Source organism: Anomaloglossus baeobatrachus, chromosome 12, assembly GCF_048569485.1.
Source record: "Anomaloglossus baeobatrachus isolate aAnoBae1 chromosome 12, aAnoBae1.hap1, whole genome shotgun sequence".
Classification (NCBI taxonomy): Eukaryota; Metazoa; Chordata; class Amphibia; order Anura; family Aromobatidae; genus Anomaloglossus; species Anomaloglossus baeobatrachus.
In genome coordinates, this window is record NC_134364.1 from 18,774,464 (window position 1) to 18,790,168 (window position 15,705).

Below are 15,705 nucleotides of genomic sequence, written 5' to 3' on the forward strand. Positions count from 1 at the left end.
ACCGCCCCACAGGTGAGCAGGCGACAGGTTCCCTTTAAATAGACCGCACACTGACCCATAGAAATTCATTAATCCAAGTACAAATCCAATTTACAAAAATAATCCATGTGTCCGATCTATGAGGCTGAGCACGTCCTAGTCTCGTCCATTTTCCGGAACACACTTCACCATTAAAGTCCATGGGGACCCACGAATCACCTAAAGAGGTGACAAACCAAGGACACTTTGTAACTCCTGTTTCACCTGTTTTTCACTGATCCGTTAAGTCAATGGATAGATAAAAGTTCAGGCGTTCTCCTGCAGTTTTTAAAAATGGGCGAGAAAATAAAACAAAAACGGGCAAAATACAAGAAAAAAAAAAGTAAGGCTGCATTCCCACCAGGGACGGACAAATCACTGGTGCAGCCGCAGGGGCACAAGAGGTCAGGGGGGCTACATTTACCTTCAAGGCAGGTGGGATTGTGCATTATGGTAAGTTATTGGATTACAGAGGGACCTCTTATGTTTGGTTCCCACAATCAGCTTTTGGTGAGTTTTTGGTGTTACTTATTTTCCCCGCTGTAGGGGCAGACATTCTGCATTGGATACACTTCCAATTTTGCAAGTTTTCCCACCTACAAAGAATGGGGAAGTCTGTAATTTTTATCAAAGGTAACGTCTACTATGACAGACAGAATCCCCTCAAAATCCAGAAAATCCCATTGTATGATTAATTAATTTGCTTCTTATTGCATGAGATAAGTATTTTATCACCAACCAACCAGCAAGAATTCTCCTCTCACAGACCTATTATTTTTCTCCTACTCTGCACTCATTACCTGTATTAATTGCACCTGTCTGGACTTGTTGCCTGTATAATAGACACCTGTCCACACACAATCACAGTCCCACCTCTCCACCATGGCCAAGAGCAAAAAGCGGACTGAGGACACTAGGCACAAAATTGTAGACCTGCACAAGGCTGGGATGGCTACAGGACAATAGGCAAGCAGCTTGGTGAGAAGGCAACAATTGTTGTTGCGATTAATAAAAAATGGAAGAAACACAAGTTGACTGTCAATCTTACTTGGTCTGTGGTTCCATTGAAAATCTCACCTCGTGGGGTAAGGATGATTCTGAGAAAGGTCAGGAATCAGACCAGAACTGCACGGGAGGACCTGGTCACTGACCTGAAGAGGACTGGGACCACAGTCTCAAAGATTACTAGTAGTAACACACTACGCTGTCATTTAAAATCCTGCAAGGCATTTGAAGTCCACCTGCTCACGTCCAGGCCCATTTGAAGTTCACCAATGACCATCTGAGTGATCTAGAGGAGGCATGGGAGAAGGTCATGTGGTAAGAGGAGATCAAAATAAAAACATTTTAGTATCAACTCCGCTCTCAGTGTTTGGAGGAAGAAGAAGGATGAGTGCAACCCAAAGAACACGGTCCCAACCGTGAAGCATAGGGGTGGAAACATAATACTTTGGGGGGTGCATTTCTGCAAAGGGGACAGGATGACTGTGCCATATTGAAGGGAGGATGGATGGGGTCTTGTTTTGTGAAATTTTGGCCCACAACCTCATTCCCTCAGTAAGAGCATTGAAGATGGGAATTGGCTGGGTCTTCCAGCATGACAATGACCCGAAACACACAGCCAGGGCAACTAAGCAGCGGATCTGTAAGGCGGGCTTTGCACGTTGCGACATCGCAAGCCGATGCTGCGATGTCGCACGCGATAGTCCCCGACCCCGTCACAAGTACGATATCATGTGATAGCTGGCGTAGCGAAAATTATCGCTACGCCAGCTTCACATGCACTCACCTGCCCTGCGACCGTCGCTCTGGTCGGCGACCCGCCTCCTTCCTAAGGGGGTGGGTCGTGCGGCGTCATAGCGACGTCACACGGCAGGCGGCCAATAGCGGCGGAGGGGCGGAGATGAGCAGGATGTAAACATCCCGCCCACCTCCTTCCTTCCGCATTGTGGCCGGCGGCAGGTAAGGAGATGTTCCTCGCTCCTGCAGCTTCACACACAGAGATGTGTGGTGCCGCAGGAGCGAGGAACAACATCGTACCTGTCACTGCACCGGCATTATGGAAATGTCGGAGGCTGCAACGATGATACGATAACGACGCTTTTGCGCTCATTAATCGTATCATCTAGGATTTACACACTACGATATCGCAAGTGATGCCGGATTTGCGTCACTTTCGATTTGACCCCACCGACATAGCACGTGCGATGTCGTACTGTGCAAAGCCGCCCTAAGAAGCATTTCAAGGACCTGGAGAGGCCGCCAGTCTCCAGACCTGAACCCAATAGAAAATCTTTGGAAGAAGATGAAACTCAATGTTGTTCAGTGACAGCCCTGAAACCAGACAGATCTGGAGACGATCTGTATGGAGGAGTGACCTGAAAGATCTGGAGAAGATCTGTATGGAGGAGTGACCTGAAAGATCTGGAGAAGATCTGTATGGAGGAGAGACCTGAAAGATCTGGAGAAGATCTGTATGGAGGAGTGACCTGAAAGATCTGGAGAAGATCTGTATGGAGGAGTGACCTGAAAGATCTGGAGAAGATCTGTATGGAGGAGAGACCTGAAAGATCTGGAGAAGATCTGTATGGAGCAGGGACCTGAAAGATCTGGAGAAGATCTGTATGGAGCAGTGACCTGAAAGATCTGGTGAGGATCTGTATGGAGGAGTGACCTGAAAGATCTGGTGAAGATCTGTATGGAGGAGTGACCTGAAAGATCTGGAGAAGATCTGTATGGAGGAGAGACCTGAAAGATCTGGTGAAGATCTGTATGGAGGAGTGACCTGAAAGATCTGGAGAAGATCTGTATGGAGGAGTGACCTGAAAGATCTGGAGAAGATCTGTATGGAGGAGTGACCTGAAAGATCTGGAGAAGATCTGTATGGAGGAGTGACCTGAAAGATCTGGAGAAGATCTGTATGGAGGAGTGACCTGAAAGATCTGGAGAAGATCTGTATGGAGGAGTGACCTGAAAGATCTGGAGAAGATCTGTATGGAGGAGTGACCTGAAAGATCTGGAGAAGATCTGTATGGAGGAGTGACCTGAAATATCTGGAGAAGGTCTGTATGGAGGAGTGACCTGAAATATCTGGAGATGGTCTGTATGGAGGATAGACCTGAAAGATCTGGAGACGATCTGTATGGAGGAGTGACCTGAAAGATCTGGAGAAGATGAGTATGGAGCAGTGACCTGAAAGATCTGGAGAAGATGAGTATGGAGGAGTGACCTGAAAGATCTGGAGAAGATCTGTATGGAGGAGTCACCAAAACCCCTGCCACAGTGTGTGCAATCCAGGTCAAGAACTACAGGAAACGTCCGACCTCTGTAACTGCAAATAAAGGTTTCTACCAAATATTAAGTTCTGTTTTTCTATTGTATCAAATACTTATTTCATGTAATAAAATGGAAATTAATTTAACAGGCTTTTCTTTTTATTCTGTCACAGTTGAAGTCACCTACGATAAAAACTACAGACCTCTCATGGAGGGCACACAGCCTGGAAGAGGTGGCCACTACTTTAACATTAGTGGCCTATCCACAGTAGAGGTCATCAATGTCTGGTGGGCTGGGGGTCGCACCCCCACTGATCTGCTGTGTTTGTTATCGGCAGCGGACAGCTGGAAATGCTCCGTTCCGGAGTTGCCCCGTCTTCTGATAGTGGCCACGGACAGTACTACACATCCGCCTCCCAGTGATTTGATTTGGCCGCAGCCGCTGATGGGGCAGCTCCGGAACTAAACATTTTCGGTCTTAGAATAGGCCATCAATTTTAAAGTAGTGGCCAACCTCTTTAAGCGGTAAGATCATACACAACCCAAGGACAGGTGTACAACGCAACCAATGAGATCTAGAGATCCCCTTTAAACATGCAATGACTGTAATATATAGCTATGTCTACACAACGCTTCCTGGAAATCCAGGATCCGAAACAGGAATTTCACAAATTTGTTATCAATGTAGCAAATGTTTCTCAGCAGAACATTTCATCAAGATGCTACAGATGTATCAGACACCGGCTTCATGATTTCAGCCATTGATGATCGATCTGAAACATTGCGCCATTTCAGGGAAAAATATACGGTAATTTAAAAGCCGCCAGGAGTAGTCGAAAAGGCCGGTCCATGGCGGCTACTCCTCACCCGCCCCTTCTGACTGATGGGTCTCTCCCGGTGTGCCTGCACCCGTCAGTCATTGGCAGCTGGCGAGAAGCCGCCAAGGAGCAGTTTTCCGTCTAGTCTCCTGTGCGGCTTGGTCCCCGGAAGTTTTTAAAGTTTTCCCAAATAGTGACTTCCAATGGGGTTCAGGTCATGTCCGGGTCCAGAACAGAACTTTATCTACAGTCCAGCTGAACCCCGGTAACCTGAACTTCCAGAGGTCTGCTCATCTCTACTCCTAATACAATCCTATACGGGCAAAAAGGAAATGAACCAAAAAACGAGCTCGGTTAAAAAGCATCTTTCATGAAATCAGAGCCACATTACATTCTGCCTGGAGCATTTCTCCACAGTGTCCCGTATTGCTATAAATGATCACCCAGACGGGGGCTTATGTCACCATCCGGACCTCAAAACATGGATTGCGACAATATTAATATCAGAGGCACGTGTGAGGAATGTGTAGGCAAAATTCCAGAAGAAAAGCAACATCCGGAGCAAAAGTTTCTCAATGACTTGAAGTGGAGGGAACATTTTGTTACTGGGATTACACAAGGTTTGTAGTATGTATTGTGCAAGTGCTGCACTAGCGTGCTCTCAGGGAATGACCTCACACCGCAACAATGTGACGTCTGGAGAGGAGCGTGACATGGAGCCGGAGCGGGGCAAGGAGCAGGACCCAAAGCGGGGCACACAACCAGGCAGGGAGCGGGGCACGAACCGGGTGCAGGAACAGGGCCCAAAGCGGGGCACACAGCCAGGCACGGAGCGGGGCACGGAGCAGGGCACGGAGCGGATCCCGAAAGAAGGTACGGAGCGGATCCCGAAAGAAGGTACGGAGCGGATCCCGAAAGAAGGTACGGAGCGGATCCCGAAAGAAGGTACGGAGCGGATCCCGAAAGAAGGTACAGAGCGGATCCCGAAAGAAGGTACAGAGCGGATCCCGAAAGAAGGTACAGAGCGGATCCCGAAAGAAGGTACAGAGCGGATCCCGAAAGAAGGTACAGAGCGGATCCCGAAAGAAGGTACAGAGCGGATCCCGAAAGAAGGTACAGAGCGGATCCCGAAAGAAGGTACAGAGCGGATCCCGAAAGAAGGTACAGAGCGGATCCCGAAAGAAGGTACAGAGCGGATCCCGAAAGAAGGTACAGAGCGGATCCCGAAAGAAGGTACAGAGCGGATCCCGAAAGAAGGTACAGAGCGGATCCCGAAAGAAGGTACAGAGCGGATTCCGAAAGAAGGTACAGAGCGGATCCCGAAAGAAGGTACAGAGCGGATCCCGAAAGAAGGTACAGAGCGGATTCCGAAAGAAGGTACAGAGCGGATCCCGAAAGAAGGTACAGAGCGGATCCCGAAAGAAGGTACAGAGCGGATCCCGAAAGAAGGTACAGAGCGGATCCCGAAAGAAGGTACAGAGCGGATCCCGAAAGAAGGTACAGAGCGGATCCCGAAAGAAGGTACAGAGCGGATCCCGAAAGAAGGTACAGAGCGGGTCAGGGAACAGGGCTCAAAGCGGGGCACACAGCCAGGCACAGGAGCGGGTCCCGGAAGAGGGCATGGACCAGGTCAGGGAACAGGGACACAGAGCGGGTCGGGGAACAGGGACACAGAGCGGGTCGGGGAACAGGGACACAGAGCGGGGCACACAGTCAGGCACAGAGTGGGTCCCGGAAAAGGGCATGGAGCGGGGCATGGAACAGGACCCAAAGTGGGGCACACAGACAGACATGGAGTGGGTTCTGGAAGAGGGTACAGAGCGGGTCAGGGAACAGGGACCAAAGCGGGGCACGAAGAAGGTCCTGGAAGAGGGCACGGAACGGGTGCTGGAATAGGGACCAAAGCGGGGCAGACAGCCAGGCATGGAGCGGGGGACATGGAGTGGGTCCCGGAAGAGGGCAGCGGAGCAGGGCCCAGAGCGGGTCCCGGAGAGAGGCACACAGCCAGGCGAGCAGTAAGACATTAAACGTGACATGGGCACGGAGCGGGGCACCGACATGCTTCTATTTCATACCAATGACCTCACAATTACACAAGCCCGCGTGAGTCCAGTAACAATCCGCCGGTGTGAGGAGCCCAATGATTGCACTCACGTATAATATTATAATTAAATGGTACAAACAACACAATATTTACAAAACAAAATGTGCCCAATCTGCAGAGTCCGGATCATGAGGACATTGGTCGGGTCCTTTATATAAAAGGTTTTAATACCAAAGAATATTTTACACAGGATCAGGATAACGAGTTCATCCAGGATGAGTCAGAAGAAGCCGATCCAGAGCGATCATGAATCACAAAGCAGCAATTATATGTTATCTGCGTCTAATGTACGCGGGTTTATATACCGGCAAAAATGTGCATAGATCAATATGGGTGTGTGCGTGTATAGGTGTGTGTGTCCCTGGGTGGGTATAGAATAGATGGTTATAAATATAGGTATGATAATGCTGGAGCACTGCAAGAATGTATCCGAATAAAGAAGTGCATGTAGCTATAGGAAGATACATGTGTGTATCTGCAGAAATGTATGTTTAGATGTGTATGTATTAATGTGTATATTTAGATGTCAATGCATTTTCCAAATATAAGTGCTGAGGAGTGGACGTATCATTGGTGCATCATGTGCAGTCTGCAGCCCTGGGGGATGAGGGGGGGGGGGCGGAGAAGGGGGAGGGGGGATGGGGTCACGCTACCCCCAAAGCAGGTGGGATGGTGCATTATTATAAGCTAATGAACGGTGCCTCATCTGCGGTGAGAGCAGGGCTAGCAGGAATCCGGATTTCTCATCAGTGCAAAAATCGGTGTGCCGGATGGCCAATGCCACATGCCACGTTTTCTGGTCGCCTCCTCGAAGGGTCCAGTAAAACTAGTAACGCGCCAGGTGAATGGGAAGAGAGGTGAGGAAAAGGATTTTCAGCTGTATCCCCCCGGCCTTGCGATCCTCCATCTTTTCGCAGCATCCCCAGCTCCTCTCCTGAATAGCGGACCACCGCCGTGTCATGAGGGTCACCATAGTGTACGGAGGTTGTAGGCAGCCTATGATTCAGGACAGGCCGAGGATGCCGCATGTAGGAGGATCGCAGCGCTCTGCTCCAGCGCTAAGGGACACAACCACGGGACCAGGGTCCGCTCAATAATATTCCTTATCTCTAAATATAAATAATAGCATAAACACAGGATCCAGCCTCACTTCAGATTCCCTCCAATCTTCTCACTGCCACGCACAGGGAAAATAAGCGGATATATACAGGTGCGTATGTATGAACATGTATATACAGGTGCGTATGTATGAGCGGATATATACAGGTGCGTATGTATGAGCGGATATATACAGGTGCGTATGTATGATCGGATATATACAGGTGCGTATGTATGAGCGGATATATACAGGTGCGTATGTATGAGCGGATATATACAGGTGCGTATGTATGAGCGGATATATACAGGTGCGTATGTATGAGCGGATATATACAGGTGCGTATGTATGAGCGGATATATACAGGTGCGTATGTATGAGCGGATATATACAGGTGCGTATGTATGAGCAGATATATACAGGTGCGTATGTATGAGCAGATATATACAGGTGCGTATGTATGAGCAGATATATACAGGTGCGTATGTATGAGCAGATATATACAGGTGCGTATGTATGAGCAGATATATACAGGTGTGTATGTATGAGCAGATATATACAGGTGTGTATGTATGAGCAGATATATACAGGTGTGTATGTATGAGCAGATATATACAGGTGTGTATGTATGAGCAGATATATACAGGTGTGTATGTATGAGCAGATATATACAGGTGTGTATGTATGAGCAGATATATACAGGTGTGTATGTATGAGCAGATATATACAGGTGTGTATGTATGAGCAGATATATACAGGTGTGTATGTATGAGCAGATATATACAGGTGTGTATGTATGAGCAGATATATACAGGTGTGTATGTATGAGCAGATATATACAGGTGTGTATGTATGAGAAGATATATACAGGTGTGTATGTATGAGCAGATATATACAGGTGTGTATGTATGAGCAGATATATACAGGTGCGTATGTATGAGCAGATATATACAGGTGCGTATGTATGAGCAGATATATACAGGTGCGTATGTATGAGCAGATATATACAGGTGTGTATGTATGAGCAGATATATACAGGTGTGTATGTATGAGCAGATATATACAGGTGTGTATGTATGAGCAGATATATACAGGTGTGTATGTATGAGCAGATATATACAGGTGTGTATGTATGAGCAGATATATACAGGTATTTATGAACATATGTGTATGAACCTGTGTATCTATGAATGGGAATGTATAGGTATTCATGTATGAACATGTATACATACAGGTGCATGTGTATGAATGAGTATATAGAAGTGTGAATGAGTAATTACAGGTGTGCATGTATGAACACTCATATAGAGGTGCCTATCTATGAATGGGAATATATAGGTACTCATGTATAAACATGAATACATGTGTGTGTATGAATGCGTATATAGAGGTGCGTGTGTATGAATAATTATACACAGGTGCGTATGTATGAATGTGTATACAGCAGTGCGTGTGTATGAATGCAGGAGTATACAGAGGTGCGTGTGTATGAATGCAGGAGTATACAGAGGTGCGTGTGTATGAATGCAGGAGTATACAGAGGTGCGTGTGTATGAATGCAGGAGTATACAGAGGTGCGTGTGTATGAATGCAGGAGTATACAGAGGTGCGTGTGTATGAATGCAGGAGTATACAGAGGTGCGTGTGTATGAATGCAGGAGTATACACAGGTGCGTATGTATGAATGCAGGAGTATACAGAGGTGCGTGTGTATGAATGCAGGAGTATACAGAGGTGCGTGTGTATGAATGCAGGAGTATACAGAGGTGCGTGTGTATGAATGCAGGAGTATACAGAGGTGCGTGTGTATGAATGCAGGAGTATACAGAGGTGCGTGTGTATGAATGCAGGAGTATACAGAGGTGCGTGTGTATGAATGGAGTATACAGAGGTGCGTGTGTATGAATGGAGTATACAGAGGTGCGTGTGTATGAATGCAGGAGTATACAGAGGTGCGTGTGTATGAATGCAGGAGTATACAGAGGTGCGTGTGTATGAATGCAGGAGTATACAGAGGTGCGTGTGTATGAATGCAGGAGTATACAGAGGTGCGTGTGTATGAATGCAGGAGTATACAGAGGTGCGTGTGTATGAATGCAGGAGTATACACAGGTGCGTATGTATGAATGCAGGAGTATACAGAGGTGCGTGTGTATGAATGCAGGAGTATACAGAGGTGCGTGTGTATGAATGCAGGAGTATACAGAGGTGCGTGTGTATGAATGCAGGAGTATACAGAGGTGCGTGTGTATGAATGCAGGAGTATACAGAGGTGCGTGTGTATGAATGGAGTATACAGAGGTGCGTGTGTATGAATGTGTATACAGAGGTGCGTGTGTATGAATGTGCATACAGAGGTGCGTGTGTATGAATGTGCATACAGAGGTGCGTGTGTATGAATGCAGGAGTATACAGAGGTGCGTGTGTATGAATGCAGGGGTATACAGAGGTGTGGGTGTATGAATGCAGGAGTATACAGAGGTGTGGGTGTATGAATGCAGGAGTATACAGAGGTGCGTGTGTATGAATGCAGGAGTATACAGAGGTGCGTGTGTATGAATGCAGGGGTATACAGAGGTGTGGGTGTATGAATGCAGGGGTATACAGAGGTGTGGGTGTATGAATGCAGGGGTATACAGAGGTGTGGGTGTATGAATGCAGGAGTATACAGAGGTGTGGGTGTATGAATGCAGGAGTATACAGAGGTGCGTGTGTATGAATGCAGGGGTATACAGAGGTGTGGGTGTATGAATGCAGGAGTATACAGAGGTGCGTGTGTATGAATGCAGGAGTATACAGAGGTGTGGGTGTATGAATGCAGGGGTATACAGAGGTGTGGGTGTATGAATGCAGGAGTATACAGAGGTGCGTGTGTATGAATGCAGGAGTATACAGAGGTGCGTGTGTATGAATGCAGGAGTATACAGAGGTGCGTGTGTATGAATGCAGTATACAGAGGTGCGTGTGTATGAATGCAGGAGTATACAGAGGTGCGTGTGTATGAATGCAGGAGTATACAGAGGTGCGTGTGTATGAATGCAGGAGTATACAGAGGTGCGTGTGTATGAATGCAGGAGTATACAGAGGTGCGTGTGTATGAATGCAGGGGTATACAGAGGTGTGTGTGCACTTTTGTGTGTAGGTATGAATGGCCATATTAAGGCTTATTCAGCTATATAGAGCCATGCATGTAAGTGACGGGGCTGGAGGAGTGCACTAGTGTGTGCAGTGTGTATACACATGTCAGGGGTATATTTCTTCTTCATACACTCACATAAGCAGAATATTTATAATAATGACATTAACCAGCAAAAACCATTGTGCAGGTCATACCTACACCCCCACACTGCAGGACCCTCACACTGCAGGACCCTCACACTGCAAGACCCCACATTGCAGGACCCTCACACTGCAGGACCCTCACACTGCAGGACCCTCACACTGCAAGACCCTCACACTGCAAGACCCCCACACTGCAGGACCCTCCACACTGCAGGACCCTCACACTGCAGCACCCCCACACTGCAGGACCCTCACACTGCAGTACCCCCACACACTGCAGGACCCTCACACTGCAGGACCCTCCACACACTGCAGCATCCCCCCACACTGCAGCACATCTCCCACCCTGATAATGCCATAGAGGTCATGCTCTGCACACCCGGCCCTCCATAATACCACCAGCTCCCCTCCCCCACCAGAGACACAGACACTGGCCCTTTAAGTCCATGGCCCTCCCACATGAGCACTGTGCTCCATTGTAACCGATGAGGGCTCTGCAGGACACATGGGGGTCTGGCAGAGGGGGGGAGGGGAGCAGGAAGCCCTGGTGCAGTCAGTCTGTGGTGGCTACTCACTATTCATCGGCGGCACCCGGAGGAGGAGGCCAGGAGAGAGCAGGGGCAGGAGGAGGAGGCCAGGAGAGAGCAGGGGCAGGAGGAGGAGGCCAGGAGAGAGCAGGGGCAGGAGGAGGCCCCGGGCAGTGGCCGCCGCTCTCCGCTCACAGAGAAAAAAAACTACATTGTTGAAAAAGTGAATCAGCGAATCAGCCGCCGGCATCCCGGGCAGAAGAAAGCCCCTTACCCAGAGAGCAGCGCGGCGCCGCCCCCTGGAAAGTCCCCGCAGCCACTTCCTCTGATGGAAATCCCCGGCAGCGAGCGCCTGCTGAAGAGCGACTCTGCTGCCCCCTGTGCCCCGGACTGCGGCACCGCGGCTGTGTGCATAGAGGCTGCCCCCTGTGCCCCGGACCGCGGCACCGCGGCTGTGTGTATAGAGGCTGCCCCCTGTGCCCCGGACTGCGGCACCGCGGCTGTGTATATAGAGGCTGCCCCCTGTGCCCCGGACCGCGGCACCGCGGCTGTGTGCATAGAGGCTGCCCCCTGTGCCCCGGACTGCGGCACCGCGGCTGTGTATATAGAGGCTGCCCCCTGTGCCCCGGACTGCGGCACCGCGGCTGTGTGTATAGAGGCTGCCCCCTGTGCCCCGGACTGCGGCACCGCGGCTGTGTGTATAGAGGCTGCCCCCTGTGCCCCGGACTGCGGCACCGCGGCTGTGTGTATAGAGGCTGCCCCCTGTGCCCCGGACTGCGGCACCGCGGCTGTGTGTATAGAGGCTGCCCCCTGTGCCCCGGACTGCGGCACCGCGGCTGTGTATATAGAGGCTGTGCCCCGGACTGCGGCACCGCGGCTGTGTATATAGAGGCTGCCCCCTGTGCCCCGGACTGCGGCACCGCGGCTGTGTGTATAGAGGCTGCCCCCTGTGCCCCGGACTGCGGCACCGCGGCTGTGTATATAGAGGCTGCCCCCTGTGCCCCGGACCACGGCTGTGTATATAGAGGCTGCCTTCTGTGCCCCGGACTGCGGCACCGCGGCTGTGTATATAGAGGCTGCCCCCTGTGCCCCGGACTGCGGCACCGCGGCTGTGTATAGAGGCTGCCCCCTGTGCCCCGGACTGCGGCACCGCGGCTGTGTATAGAGGCTGCCCCCTGTGCCCCGGACTGCGGCACCGCGGCTGTGTGTATAGAGGCTGCCCCCTGTGCCCCGGACTGCGGCACCGCGGCTGTGTATATAGAGGCTGCCCCCTGTGCCCCGGACCGCGGCTGTGTGTATAGAGGCTGCCCCCTGTGCCCCGGACTGCGGCACCGCGGCTGTGTATATAGAGGCTGCCTCCTGTGCCCCGGACCGCGGCTGTGTATATAGAGGCTGCCCCCTGTGCCCCGGACTGCGGCACCGCGGCTGTGTATATAGAGGCTGCCCCCTGTGCCCCGGACTGCGGCACCGCGGCTGTGTATATAGAGGCTGCCCCCTGTGCCCCGGACTGCGGCACCGCGGCTGTGTATAGAGGCTGCCCCCTGTGCCCCGGACTGCGGCACCGCGGCTGTGTATAGAGGCTGCCCCCTGTGCCCCGGACCGCGGCACCGCGGCTGTGTGTATAGAGGCTGCCCCCTGTGCCCCGGACCGCGGCACCGCGGCTGTGTGTATAGAGGCTGCCCCCTGTGCCCCGGACCGCGGCTGTGTATATAGAGGCTGCCCCCTGTGCCCCGGACCGCGGCACCGCGGCTGTGTATAGAGGCTGCCCCCTGTGCCCCGGACTGCGGCACCGCGGCTGTGTGTATAGAGGCTGCCCCCTGTGCCCCGGACTGCGGCACCGCGGCTGTGTGTATAGAGGCTGCCCCCTGCGCCCCGGACTGCGGCACCGCGGCTGTGTATATAGAGGCTGCCCCCTGTGCCCCGGACCGCGGCTGTGTATAGAGGCTGCCCCCTGTGCCCCGGACTGCGGCACCGCGGCTGTGTGTATAGAGGCTGCCCCCTGTGCCCCGGACTGCGGCACCGCGGCTGTGTGTATAGAGGCTGCCCCCTGTGCCCCGGACTGCGGCACCGCGGCTGTGTATATAGAGGCTGCCCCCTGTGCCCCGGACTGCGGCACCGCGGCTGTGTATATAGAGGCTGCCCCCTGTGCCCCGGACTGCGGCACCGCGGCTGTGTGTATAGAGGCTGCCCCCTGTGCCCCGGACTGCGGCACCGCGGCTGTGTATATAGAGGCTGCCCCCTGTGCCCCGGACCGCGGCTGTGTATATAGAGGCTGCCTTCTGTGCCCCGGACTGCGGCACCGCGGCTGTGTATATAGAGGCTGCCCCCTGTGCCCCGGACTGCGGCACCGCGGCTGTGTATAGAGGCTGCCCCCTGTGCCCCGGACTGCGGCACCGCGGCTGTGTATAGAGGCTGCCCCCTGTGCCCCGGACTGCGGCACCGCGGCTGTGTGTATAGAGGCTGCCCCCTGTGCCCCGGACTGCGGCACCGCGGCTGTGTATATAGAGGCTGCCCCCTGTGCCCCGGACCGCGGCTGTGTGTATAGAGGCTGCCCCCTGTGCCCCGGACTGCGGCACCGCGGCTGTGTATATAGAGGCTGCCTCCTGTGCCCCGGACCGCGGCTGTGTATATAGAGGCTGCCCCCTGTGCCCCGGACTGCGGCACCGCGGCTGTGTATATAGAGGCTGCCCCCTGTGCCCCGGACTGCGGCACCGCGGCTGTGTATAGAGGCTGCCCCCTGTGCCCCGGACTGCGGCACCGCGGCTGTGTATAGAGGCTGCCCCCTGTGCCCCGGACTGCGGCACCGCGGCTGTGTATAGAGGCTGCCCCCTGTGCCCCGGACTGCGGCACCGCGGCTGTGTGTATAGAGGCTGCCCCCTGTGCCCCGGACTGCGGCACCGCGGCTGTGTGTATAGAGGCTGCCCCCTGTGCCCCGGACCGCGGCTGTGTATATAGAGGCTGCCCCCTGTGCCCCGGACTCCGGGACCGCGGCTGTGTATATAGAGGCTGCCCCCTGTGCCCCGGACTGCGGCACCGCGGCTGTGTATATAGAGGCTGCCCCCTGTGCCCCGGACTGCGGCACCGCGGCTGTGTGCAGTGTATAGGGGCTGCACACCACAGTGTATACACTGTGTTCCAAATTATTATGCAAAAAGAGCTTAGGAGTGATAAGGTTAGACATTTTTTGTTTGTCATTTAAACTCATTGCTGGTGATGTGTGTCCGGGCTCTTGATATCACTTTATATCATTGCTGGTGATGTGTGTCCGGGCTCTTGATATCACTTTATATCATTGCTGGTGATGTGTGTCCGGGCTCTTGATATCACTTTATATCATTGCTGGTGATGGTGTCCGGGCTCTTGATATCACTTTATATCATTGCTGGTGATGGTGTCAGGGCTCTTTATATCACTGAGAGCAATTGCAGATACCTGTGCACATTAGTTTGGCGTTAGGCGTGTCTACATAAAGGCAGACTACTTAAGAAGGCTGTTCCACATTATTAAGCAGCTACGTTTTTTGCCAAAATGGGAAAGAAAAAGGATGTGTCGGCTGCTGAGAAGCAACAAACTGTGGAGTTTTTAGGTGAAGGCATGACTACAATCAACACTGCCAAGACACTTCATCATGATCATCGCACAATCAAGTAGCATGTAGCGGATTCCCAGCACACGCGTGTACGTGCTGATAAGGAGAAATTGAGGACTCTTTCCAACAGGCAATTGCGTCAGGTGAAAAGAGCAGCTGCTACAATGCCTGGTCATAGCAGCAGACACGTGAAGCTGCCGGTGCCTCCAACGTCCCCCGAACAACAAGATGCAGGGTCCTTCAGAGGTTTGCAGCAAGCCATCCTGTCGCCACCTCTATCCACTGCACACAGGCAGAAACGGCTCCAGTGGCCAAACCATACATGAAGACTGACTTCCAAACTGTTGTGTTCATCGATGACTGCTGTGCAACGCTCGATGGTCCAGATGGATGGAGTGGAGGATGGCTGGTGATGGACACCCCATGAAAACACGGCTAAGGCGCCAACAAGGAGGAGGTGGAGTAATGTTTTGGGCTGGAATCATGGGGAGAGAGATTGTCGGCCCCTTTATGATCCCTGAAGGGGTAAAGATGAACTCCATAATCTATGTGGAGTTTCTAAAACAGCACTTCCTGCCATGGTTCAGGAGGAAGAACCGTGCATTCCGCAGCAAGATCATTGTCATGCATGATAATGCACCGCCGCATGCTGCAAATAACACATCTGCATCTCTGGCTGCTATGGGCATAAAAGAGGACAAACTTATGGTGTGGCCACCATCTTCCCCTGACCTCAACCCCATTGAGAATCTCTGGAGCATCATCAAAAGGAGTGACTATGATGGCAGGAGGCGGTTCACATCTAAGCAACAGCTCTGGGAGGGTATTCTGTCCACATGCAAAACAACTGAAGCACAAACCATCCAAAAACTGACAAATTCAATGGACGAGAGAGTTCAGAAGCTTCTTTCAAACAAGGGGTCCTATGTGCAAATGCAACATCACCTAGAATTAAGTTTTGACTTGAGAACTGTTTGATTTCATTTTATAATAAGC

At 51.9% G+C, this 15,705-nt stretch overlaps 1 protein-coding gene across 3 annotated transcripts in view; it reads right to left on the minus strand.

Moving 5' to 3' along the window:
* TRAF3 (TNF receptor associated factor 3) overlaps window positions 1–15,705 on the minus strand; it is a 110,132-nt gene that overhangs the window by 68,422 nt on the left and 26,005 nt on the right. Inside the window, exon 1 of one of the 3 annotated variants that reach the window (XM_075330518.1) lies at window positions 11,169–11,382. The exons of the other annotated variants lie outside the window; for them this stretch is intronic. Within the exon in view, the coding sequence (XP_075186633.1) occupies window positions 11,169–11,370 (202 nt within the window). The 5' untranslated portion in view covers window positions 11,371–11,382. Of the gene's footprint in view, window positions 1–11,168; window positions 11,383–15,705 lie in introns of those variants that run through there. 3 annotated transcript variants of the gene reach the window in all.